At 41.8% G+C, this 15,128-nt stretch overlaps 1 protein-coding gene across 1 annotated transcript in view; it reads right to left on the bottom strand.

The window, feature by feature from the left end:
- PPTC7 (protein phosphatase targeting COQ7) overlaps window positions 1–15,128 on the bottom strand; it is a 42,257-nt gene extending 27,129 nt beyond the window's left edge. The window contains exon 1 of the mRNA XM_052654418.1: window positions 14,634–15,128. Coding sequence (XP_052510378.1) covers window positions 14,634–14,859 — 226 coding nt within the window. The 5' untranslated portion in view covers window positions 14,860–15,128. The remainder of the gene's footprint in view (window positions 1–14,633) is intronic.

Here is a 15,128-nt window from a genome sequence, read left to right on the forward strand (position 1 = left end):
CAGCCACACTTGCAGGCTTGAAACCTTAAAGAAGCTTCTAGAAGGTAAAAACCTCAAAATCAACGTCAATTTCTCTTTCTCCTTCACCCTCTTTGTCCAATCATCATTAAGTCCTGGTGATTCTATGTCTGCGTTGTGCCTGAAGCCCAGCTACTTCCCAGTGTCCCTAGTTAAACCCCATTCTAGCTCAGACCATTTCAGGAGCTTCCTAATTGGTTTTTTGCCTTCTGAGCTCTCATTATATCCTCTCTACCTTTTTTTTAAACAAGACTGCTATGTCCATATTATATTTCTTGTCAAATACCTTCCATGTATATACACTTGTTTACCTGTATTTCTAAGAACATTCTCTAGAAGAATATATAAAAAACTGGTATCACTGGTTTCTTCTGGGAGAGGAACTTCTGCAACTAGGAGACAAGGGAAACCTTACTGTATGCATACTTTTGAATTCTCAATACCTTCTGCATTCTGTACCATTCAAGTGTGTTGCTTCTTCAAAAAACAATCAAACTAAATCCAAAGCAACAAAAGCAAATACACCTTCTATAGCTTTCTACCAAAACCGAAAAACAAAACGACACCCAATATGGCAACTGTGACCTTTGACAACTTGGTCTTAATCTGCTTTTTAACATCAATTCTCAGGCATCCTTCCATCTCCACCTTGCCAGCCCAAACTACTCTCTAGCCTCAAAACAGCTGTATTTGGGAAGTCTTCTGTGCCTCTGCTGATCACTCAATCTGGAGAGCCTTACCAATCCCTTCACTTCGCTCAATTTACTGAAAAACCGATCTCTGGAAGCCCGACTCCATGTTTCCACATCTCCCAAAGTGTATGCATTCTTTTATACTGTTCCTGTGCATATGTGAACTTCTCCATGGGGCTATGAAACGTCAGAGCCTAAATCTGTTTTGTTCTTGGGTCTTTTCCACAGCATCTATCAGGGACTAACAGGAAACAACCAGTAAACAATGAATTCAGTTGATTGTACTGGTAAGTTAGAATACTGAATTCTTGTATACCAACTTTCACCTGAGCACTTCAAAAAGAGAATTAATCCATTGGGGGTGGGGGAGAGGGATAAACTGGGAGACTGGGATTGACATATACACACTACTAAAATAGATAACTAATAAGAACTTAATAAGAACTTACTGTATAGCACAGGGAACTCTACTCAATACTTTGTAATGGCCTACATGAGAAAAGAATCTAAAGAAAGAGCGGATATATATATAAGTGATACTTTGCTGTACACCTAAAACTACATTGTAAATCAACTTTATTCCAAAGAAAATTTTTAAAAACAAAGAGGGAGGAAATGAGCCCATTACCTCATCCTAAGCCTGAATGGAAAGACACCTGAAAAGGAGTCTTGGAGATGACACAGTACCCAGCATTCTTAGCCACTAACTGGCTGTAGGACACTGACCAAATAACTTCTCTAAACTTTAGTTTTCTCAACTGTGAAATAAAGGGCAGGAGGACAAATTCTCTGCAGAGTTTCTAAGATTCTAAGGCACAATGTCTGGATCACAATAAACTGGAAAATTCTGAAAGAGATGGGAATACCAGACCACCTGACTTGCCTCTTGAGAAACCTGTATGCAGGTCAGGAAGCAACAGTTAGAACTGGACATGGAACAACAGACTGGTTCCAAATAGGAAAAGGAGTATGTCAAGGCTGTATATTGTCACCCTGCTTATTTAACTTATATGCATAGTACATCATGAGAAACGCTGGGCTGGAAGAAGCACAAGCTGGAATCAAGACTGCCGAGAGGAATATCAATAACCTCAGATATGCAGATGACACCACCCTTATGGCAGAAAGTGAAAGAGGAACTAAAAAGCCTCTTGATGAAAGTGAAAGAGGAGAGTGACAAAGTTGGCTTAAAGCTCAACATTCAGAAAACTAAGATTATGGTATCTGGTCCCATCACTTCATGGGAAACAGATGGGGAAACAGTGGAAACAGTGACTGACTTTATTTTTCTGGGCTCCAAAATCACTGCAGATGGTGATTGCAGCCATGAAATTAAAAGATGCTTACTCCTTGGAAGAAAAGTTATGACCAACCTAGACAGCATACTGGAGCTTCCCTGGTGGCTCAGAGGTTAAAGCATCTGCCTCCAATGTGGGAGACCTGGGTTCGATCCCTGGGTCGGGAAGATCCCCTGGAGAAGGAAATGGCAACCCACTCCAGTATTCTTGCCTGGACAGCATATTAAAAAACAGAGACATTACTTTGCCAACAAAAGTTCATCTAGTCAAGGCTATGATTTTTCCAGTGGTCTTGTATGGATGTGAAGGTTGGACTATAAAGAAAGCTGAGAGCCAGAAAATTGATGCTTTTGAACTGTGGTGCTAGAGAAGACTCTTGTGAGTCCCTTGGACTGCAAGGAGATCCAACCAGTCCATCCTAAAGGAGACCAGTCCTGGGTGTTCATTGGAAGGACTGACATTGAAGCAGAAACTCCAAAACTTTTGCCACCTGATGAGAAGAGCTGACTCATTTGAAAAAACCTTGATGCTGGGAAAGATTGAGGGCAGGAGAAGGGGACAACAGAGGATGAGACAGTTGGATGGCATCACCAACTCGATGGACATAGGTTTGGGTGGACTCCGGGAGTTGGTGATGGACAAGGAGGCCTGGAGTGCTGCAGTTCATGGGGTCGCAAAGAGTCGGACATGACTGAGTGACTGAACTGAACTGAAGTCACAATGCAAGACAAGGGAGCCTGTTTTAGAAACTCTATAAAATAAAAGTTAATAGGCACGTACTAAGTCACTTTAGCCATGTCCAACTCTTTGCAACCCTATGGATGGTAGCCCGCCAGGCTCCTCTGTCCACAGGATTCTCCAGGCAAGAATACCAGAGTGGGCTGCCATGTCCTTCTCCAGGGGATCTTCCCGACCCAGGGATCAAACTCATATCTCTTATGTCTCCTGAAATGCTTTATAACTAGCGCCACCTGGAAAGAATATTACATTTACTGTATGAAGAATATTACATTTACTTCTGAAGCAAACATTCCATTGTAGGCTTCTCAATTTATCCTTTCCCATTAGTATACCACCTCATGTATGTTTTCAGAGAATTTCAATAATGATTTAAAAAAACAATGTCCCATATCCTTTTACTTCAGTTTTAACCATCTGACTAGAATGTTGAGGAAGTTTTTTCTCCTTTAGTGAAAGTGAAAGTGAAGTCGCTCAGTTGTGTCCGACTCTTTGCCACCTGTGGACTGTAGCCCACCAAGCTCCTCCGTCCATGGGATTCTCCAGGCAAGAATACTGGAGTGGATTGCCATTTCCTTCTCCAGGGTTTTCTCCTTTAGGCCACTGACAAAACCAACATTTTTCAATTTGAAATTCTGATAAAATAAAAGATAGCTATAGATTAACTGGCTTCACTGAATTCAGACGATCTGTAAATGATTTAGTATATATGTGTAGAATTTATTCACAAAACACATCAAAGACCATTAATTGTTCAGTGAATTCAGTGTACAGGAACAAGAAAACTAAGATGAATGTGGCTTCTCAAGAATTAAGAAGTGGATTTTTAAAATAAGACATCTCTGTTTATATTTTCTCATTCCATAGAAACACTGATGACCATACTGCCAATTAGCATTCAACCTAGAGGCCATGAACAGTTTTCTTGTGTAAATAGTTTAAATCTATTTTCTAATTCAAAACTGCTACCCAAACACTGATGTAAAAACAGAAGCACTCTTTGTTTGCTTCATTCAGCATAACTAACCTTTTGCATCTGCCTCAAGTGACGGCAGAGACTACTTTGATAAGTCAAAAGCCTACTAGAGACAGCATCCTTCAAAGATCAAAATGTACAGTCACAGTAGCACAAAAAGAAAGAAGTTCCATGATGATGAGGGAATGAGCAAAAAGAAATGAGTAAAAGAAAAATCAGTGCAAAAATGTGTTGGAACTGGCTTGAATCAAAATAGTACTCAGTCGCTAAGCAGAAAGCACTCTTTGTAGCAAGTCACTTTTGTAGTCTCCGGCAAAGTTTTTGCAGTCATTTTGTAGTCCGTGGGATTCATACCAACAATTCAATCAATTCTAGAACTATTCACCAGCTACAAACTTATTCACCTCAAAAATAACTGTTTAAGAACCTAGAAAATTCATAAATTGTTAAATGTGACAGACTCAAGATCAACAATAAGCTTATATATATATTTTTAAATTTTTCCTTATTTATTTTTGTTGCTCTGGGTCTTCGTTGCTTTGCACGGGGGCGACTCTAGTTGCAGTGCGCAGGCTTCTCATGTTGCAGAGCACGGGCTCTAGGCACTCGGGCTGCAGTAGTTTTGACAGCAGGGCTCGGTAATTGCAGTTGAGGGCTCTAGAGCTCAAGCTCAGTGGCTGTGGCGCAGGGGCTTAGCTGCTCCGCAGCATGTGGTATCTTCCTGGACCAGGGATCGAACCTGTGTTCCTTGTACTGGCAGACAAATTCCCATCCAATGCACCACCAGGGAGGTTCCAACAATAAGCTTACTGATGAGAGTAATTTCATAACCAATGGAAAGGTATGAATTTGTACAACTTTTTTGGAGGGACCTACACTACTATTTAAATCAGAAGCCTTTCAAAAGTTCATAGCCTTAGACTCAGGAACTCCTCTTCAAGGAATTTATCCTAAGGAAATACTCGAATGTACAGATATTTACTCTAGTGTTACTTGTAACAGAAAATTGGAAATAATCTAAATAACTAAAAATAGAGGACTTCATGGGCTATATATGCAGTAAAATATACCTAAGATTATTAGTATGGAAATATGCTCAAGTTACATTACTTATTAATAACATTACAGAGCAGAATATATAGTAACCTGATCTTATTTGTTAATTTGTATACATACAATTGTATATACACAAAAGTTAGAGGAAACCACACTGACTGTAACTGAGTTATAAGTTACAAGTATTTCGTACTGTGCTTTTGTGAACATGTGTTACTTTTTATAAGCACAAAACAAAATCATTTATTTAAAAGCACTAGATTCGAAAGAGAAAACTTAGGTTCAAGTCCCAGCTCTGATACTAGCTGTACTAACCTTACTGATGAGTCAACTTTATAGATGAGGAAACAGACACAGATTAGGCAGAGGTAAGAGCAACTATCTCATAGTTAAAAGATTAAATAAGGTAAAACATAAAAATACACTGTAAAATCTGAAGCACTGAATAAAGCACTGGTAAGTTGAATCATACTTTGTGTCAGATATTGAACAAAGGCTTAGGAGAAAACAGAATGAAGTATCTTTACTCTTTAAAGAAAAGTTTCTGCTCCTTCACTGCCCCACCCCCACCACCACAGCATGCCCTTAAAATTCAGTTTGGGATCCCATTCAAAAGTGTTTAGCATTTTCTTTAAAATTTTAAACTGGAAGATCGGTGCCACTTGTCAACTCAAGTTTAAATGAGTAAGTGTGTATTATCAGCCCAATGCCTTCTGCAGTGTGTCAGTTTCTGCAAAAAATGTTTTGATTTATGATGCAATTCTGTGAACTGTGTGAACTGTTTAATAACAGGAAACAAATGCTTTTAGATCTCAGAGAGATAGAAAACTAATAGATTTTTAAAATATTTGACAACTCTCAAACAAGACAGATCACTGAATTTAATACAAATGACAAAAATTAGGATATAGGTAACCAGTTCTTAAAATGAGACCAAAAGTTAATACTAGCTTTGAAAGGCAAACTTAGAAAGCACATCATTCTTCAACTGACAGAAAAGTAAAACTTCTTTAGACAGAACAAACTGTCAACTTACTCTTCCAAAGCATTTTCCTGAAAATTCTGACTTAAAGTCCCAGTTAAGGCCCCTCTAAAAGGCACAGGGACCTTTATAAAATGAATTTGACATTTAGCTTGAACTTGACATAAGCGTTTATTCAAAGGACATGGTTGTAGGTCAAATACTCTGACCTGGTGTAGTGGTTCTTGAGTCACAGGGGTACAAACTCCGTTTGGACACTGTTGCAACCATTCAGGTCATGTATTGGGCAGTTTCAGAAAGCAGGGCTAAAGTTCAGGAACAGCCTCCTCTAATCCAGGTTCCCTCAACTCCTCTCCCCCCAAAACACCCACAGCACAAGCAGCTAATATCTACCTCTTACCTTCTTCTACAATTTAAAACCTTTTAACAAAAGTATATTTTCTAGTAAGTATTGTCATGCATTTAAAATGCAATTACTTGCTCTATTAAAAAAAAAATTCATCCAGATTCCTTTAAGGAGATTATTAACAAACACAGAGAAGCTGGAAGTTAGGAAAATTTTAAACCTAAGCTTGAGAATTCCTAGACTAAAGACTGACTAAAAGAAAAGCAGCTCTCTCTGACAGTGTAACAAATGAGACAATGACTTTAAAAATAACACGCCTTATACCTTATGAAAAGAATAATATACCTATGTAGCAAAATGAGAAAAATATCAGTGAACAGGATTTAAGAAACAAACAGCAAAACTCCTCTATCCGTTAACCCTGTAATCTATCTATTACAGAATGAGAGAATACCATGAAGAGCCGGAGAGCAACTAATCAGCGGCTATTTTTTCCGTCAGTAGCTTCTTAAACCCTGCTGTTTCTACGAGTCCTGGAAGGCTCTTTTACTGAGCCAACAATTCTCATACTTCCTTAACATTCCACAATTTTCTCTCGAAAGCAAATAGATTATTATAAAATCCAGCATATTTAAAGTACTGATTGATCTCAGAACTTATATATCTGATTGCTGACATTTAAAAAACATTCCCCCTCTAGTAATAATTATATTAGAACGATATAAAATAGATATATAAAGACAACTATATTGCTCACAGTTACAGAGTTATAATATGACTAGCAATTTCATTTCTTGGTATAAACCCAAGAGAATAGAAAATATGTTTACAAAAAAACTTATACATAAATGTGTCATAGCAGCTCTATTCACAACAGCCCCAAAGTAGAAACCACACAGGGTCCATTAACAGATATTTTTAAATGAGGCATACCCATATCAGAATAGTATTCGGCCATGAAAAGGAATATACACTACAGTGTACATAAATCTAGTACTGCTTCTGCTTTATATTTTGGGGTTTTTTTGGCCATGAAGCATGTGGGATCTTGGCTCCCTGACCAGGGCCTGAACTGGCATCTTCTGCATTGGAAGGCAAAGTCCTAACCGCTGGACTGCCAGAAGTCCCAATACGGGTAAATTTTAAAAATCTTCTGCTGAGTGAAAAAAAGTCAGACACCAAAGACCACGTACTACATGATTTCATTCACCTGAAATGCCCAAAACAGACACATCTGTAGTGTCAGAATCTACTTTCTGTTGCCAGGGGCTGAGGGAGGGGAGTCGGGAAGTGACTAATCGTTAGGGGTTTTCTCGCAGAGTGATGAATATGTTCTGGAACTAGTAGTGGCAGTGGTTGCACAACCTTTTGAATGTTGTGTTACTGAACTTTTCACTTTAAACAGTGAATGTCATGGCAGGTGAATTGTATATTAAAAAAAAAATTCAGTCAGGGTCATGTTGGCTGAATGTTGACAGGTAGGTCAGGTTGAATTCTGACTTTCAGGAAATTGTGACTATATAAATGATGAGACTGGTTTCCTGACACAGCTTGAAATCTAGATAAGGGAAATTCAAATGAGGGCTTCTTGAAAGGCTGGAATTAGCACACATACACACTCCTCCAAGGTGACTAGTACTTTGTTACAAGGGCAACTCACTTTCAGATATAGAGCTTTTATTTGATCAAGTATATCAAAATTACTATGACTGCTGGAAAACATCAAATTCTACCTAACCAGTTCACTTCCTATATAAAACTTTGATCTTTATATTGCTCAAGTAATCCTCATACTTTAAGACAACTACTTTTTATTAAAAAAATTTTTGTGTGTGTGGTCATGCTGAGGGATTTACAGGATCCTAGTTCCCTGACCAGGTATCAAACTTTGTACCCTGTGCAGTGGAAGTGTGGAGGCCTAACCACTGGACTGCCAGGAAGTCCCAAGACAAACTACTTTTAAGACTGGCACAACTCACAGAAACATTTCACATGCCTGGCCACAATCAAAATTTTATCTAGAGGGTACACTTTTATTTCTGTTTAAGGTTTCAAGTTCAGTTCAGTCGCTCAGTCGTGTCCAACTCTTTGTGACCCCATGGACTGCAGCACACCAGGCCTCCCTGTCCATCACCAACTCCCAGAGGTCACCCAAACTCATGTGCATCGAGTCGGTGACGCCATCCAGCCATCTCATCTTCTGTTGTCCCCTTCTCCTGCCCCCAATCCCTCCCAGCATCAGAGTCTTTTCCAATGAGTCAACTCTTCGCATGAGGTAGCCAAAGTATTGGAGTTTCAGCTTCAGCATCAGTCCTTCATGAACACCCAGGACTGGTCTCCTTTAGGATGGACTGGTTGGATCTCCTTGCAGTTCAAGGGACTCGCAAGAGTCTTCTCCAGCACCAGAGTTCAAAAGCATCACTTCTTCGGCGCTCAACCTTCTTCACAGTCCAACTCTCACATCCACACATGACCATAGGAAAAACCATAGCCTTGACTAGACGGACCTTTGTGGGCAAAGTAAAATCTCTGTTTTTTAATATGGTATCTAGGTTGGTCATAACTTTCCTTCCAAGGTGTAAGCGTTTTTTAATTTCACGGCTGCAATCGCCATCTGCAGTGATTCTGGAGCCCCAAAAAATAAAGTCTGACACCGTTTCCACTGTTTCCCCATCTATTTCCCATGAAGTGATGGGACCGGATGCCACGCTGTTAGTTTTCTGAATGTTGAGCTTTAAGCCAACTTTTTCACTCTCCTCTTTCACTTTCATCAAGAGGCTTTTTAGTTCCTCTTCACTTTCTGCCATAACGGTGGTGTCATCTGCATATCTAAGGTTATTGATATTTCTCCCAGCAATCATGATTCCAGCTTGTGCTTCTTCCAGCCCAGCGTTTCTCATGATATACTCTGCATATAAGTTAAATAAGCAGGGTGACAATATACAGCCTTGACGTACTCCTTTTCCTATTTGGAACCAGTCTGTTGTTCCATGTCCAGTTCTAACTATTGCTTCCTGACCTGCATACAGATTTCTCAAGAGGCAGGTCAGGTGGTCTGGTATTCCCATCGCTCTCAGAATTTTCCAGTTTCTTGTGATCCACACAGTCAAAGGCTTTGGCATAGTCAATAAAGCAGAAATAGATGTTTTTCTGGAACTCTCTTGCTTTTTCCATGATCCAGCGGATGTTGGCAATTTGATCTCTGGTTCCTCTGCCTTTTCTAAAACCAGCTTGAACATCTGGAAGTTCACAGTTCATGTATTGCTGCAGCCTGGCTTGGAGAATTTTGAGCATTACTTTACTAGCATGTGAGATGAGTGCAATTGTGCAGTAGTATGAGCATTCTTTGGCATTGCCTTTCTTTGGGATTGGAATGAAAACTGACATTTACCAGTCCTGTGGCCACTGCTGAGTTTTCCAAATTTGCTGGCATATTGAGTGCAGCACTTTCACAGCATCATCTTTCAGGATTTGAAACAGCTCAACTGGAATTCCATCACCTCCACTAGCTTTGTTCATAGTGATGCTTTCTAAGGCCCACTTGACTTCACATTCCAAGATGTCTGGCTCTAGGTGAGTGATCACACCATCGTGATTATCTGGGTCGTGAAGATCTTTTTTGTACAGTTCTTCCGTGTATTCTTGCCACCTCTTCTTAATATCTTCTGCTTCTGTTAGTTCCATACCATTTCTGTCCTTTATTGAGCCCACCTTTGCATGAAATGTTCCCTTGGTATCTCTAATTTTCTTGAAGAGATCTCTAGTCTTTCCCATTCTGTTGTTTTCCTCTATTTCTTTGCACTGATTGCTGAGGAAGGCTTTCTTACCTCTCTTTGCTATTCTTTGGAACTCTACATTCAAATGGGAATATCTTTCCTTTTCTCCTTTGTTTTTCACTTCTCTTCTTTTCAGAGCTATTTGTAAGACCTCCTCAGACAGCCATTTTGCTTTTTTGCATTTCTTTTCCATAGGATGGTCTTAATCCCTGTCTCCTGTACAATGTCAGGAACCTCCATCCATAGTTCATCAGGTACTCTGTCTATCAGATCTAGTCCCTTAAATCTATTTCTCACTTCCACTGTATAATCATAAGGGATTTGATTTAGGTCATACCTGAATGGTCTAGTGGTTTTCCCTACTTTCTTCAATTTAAGTCTCTTAAGGTTTCAAGTTAATCAAGCTTAAATAAACATTGTCCAGTTTTACAAGAATTACTGTAAAACTCAATACAACTCAAAGCCAGAACTTAGATGGCCTACACCATGCTATCTTTTCTTCAATAAACTGTGGTTTAGTATACAAAGGAGTTTTGCTGCACTTTAATTATGAGTCATAGAATGAATAAAGAAGTACATACACACACACACACCCTTAAGGGAGAAAAGCATTACCAGAATGATTTAACGGTACCAAAAGACAGACCAGTTCTGAACTCACCTATCTTGTCAAGAACACTTAACCAGTGGTGTAACAGAAAGAGGACTGGAACAGGGAATCTTGGTCCTAGTCCTAATTCTGCCATTAACCTTGGCAAAGTAACCTTGTGGGGTTACTCCTAATGGAGTAACCTTGGTAAAGTCATTTGACCCTCTGCAGACTTCTGTCTTCTCTTCAGTAAAATGAAAGAATTGGATTCCAAGGTTTCTAAATCTTACAACCCTCAACAGTCTTTGATTCTATTGTTAAGTAGCTTAGGGCTGTGAGAGGCCCAGCAATTACACACTAGGCAGCTCCCGTATTTTTATGTACTTAGGCAACCACGCCGCATTGAGTAACAAGAGAACCCAGTATTAGTCACAGGGAAGAAGGAAAAAGAAAAGTGCACATAGCTCCTGCTGGTACTGGTTTACTCCTGTTGGACCTAATAAAGAGAAAGCACCTTTGCCAATTTTCCAGGGGATAGGAGTGGTTCCTATGTCTCACCACACCCACCATAGTTGGTTTTTCCTAAAAGAAATCCAGTGGGACTCTACAAAAATGTTGTAAAGCAGCAAGTACTTTTAGTCACTGCATGACTAACAGGACAGATAATTCTAAATTAAAGAAATAAAATAGCTTTCTCTTTCTAATACAAAAAGAAATAAACAGCTTTCATTCCAAACAGTCCTAGATGACCACAGTGAGTTACACAGATAACTCAGCAATAAATAGCGTCAACCCACAGAAAACTAATTATCTATAGAGCTAGAAGGTTCAAAGCACTGAGGTTCAACATAACATTATTCAACACAGCCTTTTTTTTTTTTGGCTGCTCCATGTTGCTTGTGGGATCTCAGTTCCCTTGTGGTGTGCTGTGCTTGGTCGCTCAGTCGTGTCCGACTCTTTGGGACCCCATGGACTGTAGCCCGCCAGGCTCCTCTGTCCATGGAATTCCCCAGGCAAGAATCCACTGAAGTGGGTTGCCATTTTCTTCTCCAGGGGATCTTCCCAACCCAGGGGTCAAACCCACGTCTCCCACACTGCAGGCAGATTCTTTACTGACTAAGCCACCATCAAACCTGGGCCTCAGCAGTGAAAGCACTGAGTCCTAACCACTAGGCCACCAGGGAACTCCCACAACATAGTCTTTAATGCAATTCAGTTTACAACTCCAACTTTCAGAGTAAAAAGCAGTATTAAAAACTCACTGAGGTTCATTACCTCTTCCATAGCAAGAGATAACCAGATCTGCCTATAATGCGGGGGGGATGGTGTCACTAAAATAGAGAAGTCACCATCATATGAATTGGTTTGTGGAAACCAAAGATCAAATGAGGCCAACTCAGAAATTGTATCAGGTGGCTCTCAAGATGGCTTTCTGGAAGACCTGCTCCAACACAGACAGTCCTAGAGAACCTGTGTTCCCTGATTTGCATATAATTCTCTCTCAAAACAGCTCTTTGTCAAATATGGCCAAAGACCATCGCTAGTTCACATAAGCCATCATCTGTCTGGTTATGTCTAGGAACATTCCCTTCAAGAGGGGCTACAGAGCTGTAGTTCTTAATCTGGTACCACCCAAGAGGACCTCTAGGTGGCCCATAGGTGGATTCTATGTACTTCACGGGGTCTCTGAAGTCTCCAAAGGCCTATGCAAAATTCTGTCTCTATGCACATTTCTGAAGAGAGAAAGTCTTTGGACAGTGAACCAAGCAAAGTTAAGAACCACTGGTTTCAGCGCCAGATATAAAACAAAATATCTACTGAAGGTGGCCATGTGAATAAAATGGGAAGTAATGTCCACTATTTGAGATGAAAAATAACAAAGAGTGCTATCTTTTCAAAACAAAAAGAAAATATATGATGGTCACAAGTTTTTGAGGAGCAGGTAGTCCACTTCCCTCATCCTCTAGTCTAAAGGAGGAAAATGAGCTGAGAGGCTCTTGCCCAAAACCACAGATCAGAGAGTGGAAAAGCTGAGCACCAAACCAGGCTGGGTTTATGCCAGGATGGTATGTTTATACATTTTTCAAAATGGGTTTGACGAAAGTTTCACATATCCTTATGAATACCCCACTCCATTAAGAAGGTGGCCTTCAAAAAACTTCAAATCAAATTTCAGCATAGGCATCTGACACATTAAACTATCCCCTGAATCATTAATCAAATCACAGATCTTTCACATAAGCCAGCACATAGCAGATTTTTAAGGGGGAACCTTAGTGGCTCAATATCCTCTATCCTATTGCACTATACCAGCAACTTGAAAAAGCAGTACAGGTCACAAGCTTTTAACTGTGAAGTGCCTCGATTGTAATGAAAAAAGAACCACTGACCGACCTTTAAAAAAAAAAAAAGATATCGGGGCTTCCCCAGTGGTTAAGAATCTGCCTGCCAATGCAGAAGACATGGGTTCAATCCTTCATTCAGGAAGATCCCACATGCCACCGAGCAACTAAGCCTCTGCATCACAACTACCAAGCCCATGCACCTCAACTACTGAAGCCAGTATGCCCAGAGTACATGCTCAACAAGAGAAGCCCCTGCCTGCGGCAACTAGAAAAAGCCTGCGTGCAGCAAGGAAGACCCAGCACAGTCAAATATAAATTAAATAAATAAATAAACTCTTAGTCAGGGTCGAGCTGACTTTAGAGTGATTTGTATGACTTCAATTTTCAAGTTCCCCCAGGGAACTCTACTCAGTACTCTATAATGACCTACATGGGAAAAGAATCTAAAAACAAGTGGATATATGTGTATCTGATTCACTTTTGTACAGCAGAAACTAACACAACATTGTAAATCGACTATAATCCAATAAAAATTTTTTTTAAAACTTGCAAGTTCCCTTCTAAGGAGTCTTTACCTAAACACTAAATGATTTTTTCTAACCTACCTAAAGGAGTCTTTCATAAATTAAACTGAAAACAACTTTTCTAGTGCTATCTTCATACACAGCACATGAGTAAAAGCAAAGATAATAGACTTATTCTGAGACCAAATTAAAAAGTAATTATCTTTATAAAATTACAGGACCTTGTGTTCCAATGCCAAGCTTTGGCTCATATATGCAATTTAAAGTAGTCAAATTACTCAATCTCACCTGAGAAGTGAAAACAAAGCGACATTTGAACTTGAGTTCAATGACAACATGTCCTTCATTTTCACAGGAAGTGCTCCATTTATTAAGAGAGATTTAAATGGCATAGGAGTCTATAGCATAGGCACTGCCTCCAAAGACATGCATGATGATAAAGTTTCTGATCGCTTCTGAATTCTATTTAGCCATTTCTGCAAGCTCTAACTCTAAAGACTGCCAACCCCTAAGATGTAACTGGACTAGGCCCTCTGAAGCACCTGTGGCCTGAAATGGCTTTAACCAATTCTCAAGGCTTTCTTGGCCGCAGTGGAGAAGAGGGTTTGACCATTCTATTTTGGGTCAAGGAGACTCTCTTCCACCCTAAGTGACCTCAAGTGGCCAAGATCAGTTGGAAGAATGCACTGCGAGTGATTTTTTACCAGGCCAGCGGCCTCTGCTGCAAGACTCCGACAAGGATGGAGATCTGGTCTTGGATCGAGGCGACGAAAGAATGCGGCTGAGCTGTGTAGGGCTTACGACAGCCAGTCTGCTCGGGAGCCCGCAACCCCATAGCAGGGCCAAGGCGTCAGGAGCTCGAAGAAGCAGGGATCCCCAGGGCACGCAGAGGGAAGAGGAAGGGAGCGAGGGAGTGAGAGCGAGGTTCGGAGCCTGCAGGTGTCGCCGGGGAAGGGAACGAGGTCGTCTGGGGCTGGCACTGCCAAGTGACTAACAGTGCGGTTCCGGACTCAGACAAACTGGTCACATTCTCAGGGTGTGTGACCTTGAGCATGTGGCTCCACCGCTCAGCGCCTCAGTTTCCTCATCTCTAAAATGGGGGTTGATCAAGTGGAAAACGCACCTTCAAGCGCTTGGCACGGCGCCTGGCACCTAGTAAGCGCTCCGTACAATGAGCTACTACTGGCTCACTGGCTCCTCTTACCGCCTGGAGGAGCTGGAAAAGCCCCGAGCAGGGGAGTCCCCAGGAGGCGGATCCGGGGCTGGGGAGGGGGGACCCGGCCGGGCACTCACCAAGCACGTCTGCTGAGCGGTGCCGGGCTACGAAGCACGCGTCGTCCCCATAGCAAGCGCCCTTCTTGAGGAGGCCCTTACGGAAGTCCTTGCCGAAGCCGCAGCCGGCCGTCACCAGCCCGTAGTCGCCGCCGCCGCCGCCGCCTCCGGCCCTGGGGTCGGTCTGCGAGAGGCCGCCGAGCACGGCGCGGGCCACCAGTCGCCCGTACGAGAGGACCGAGAACATCGCCGCCGCCGCCCCCCCGAGGAGGCGGGGGGCCCGGGGAACAGGAGGACGCGGAGGCCCGGAGCCGGCTCTCTCCTCAGCCGCAGCCGAGCCGCCGCCGGGACGCTCCTCAAGGCGGCGTGCAGTTACCGCCGCCGCCCTTGCCCGACGCGCGGGGCCTCGCACACGCTCCGCCGCGCGCACTGGAGCCAGAGCGAGGTCAGAACCGGCGGCTCCTCCGCCTCAACCCGACTAGGGTCCCGGCTGCAGCCACCGCTGCCGCCGCCATC

The sequence above is a fragment of the Budorcas taxicolor genome, chromosome 17, assembly GCF_023091745.1.
Source record: "Budorcas taxicolor isolate Tak-1 chromosome 17, Takin1.1, whole genome shotgun sequence".
In the NCBI taxonomy this organism is placed as follows: domain Eukaryota; kingdom Metazoa; phylum Chordata; class Mammalia; order Artiodactyla; family Bovidae; genus Budorcas; species Budorcas taxicolor.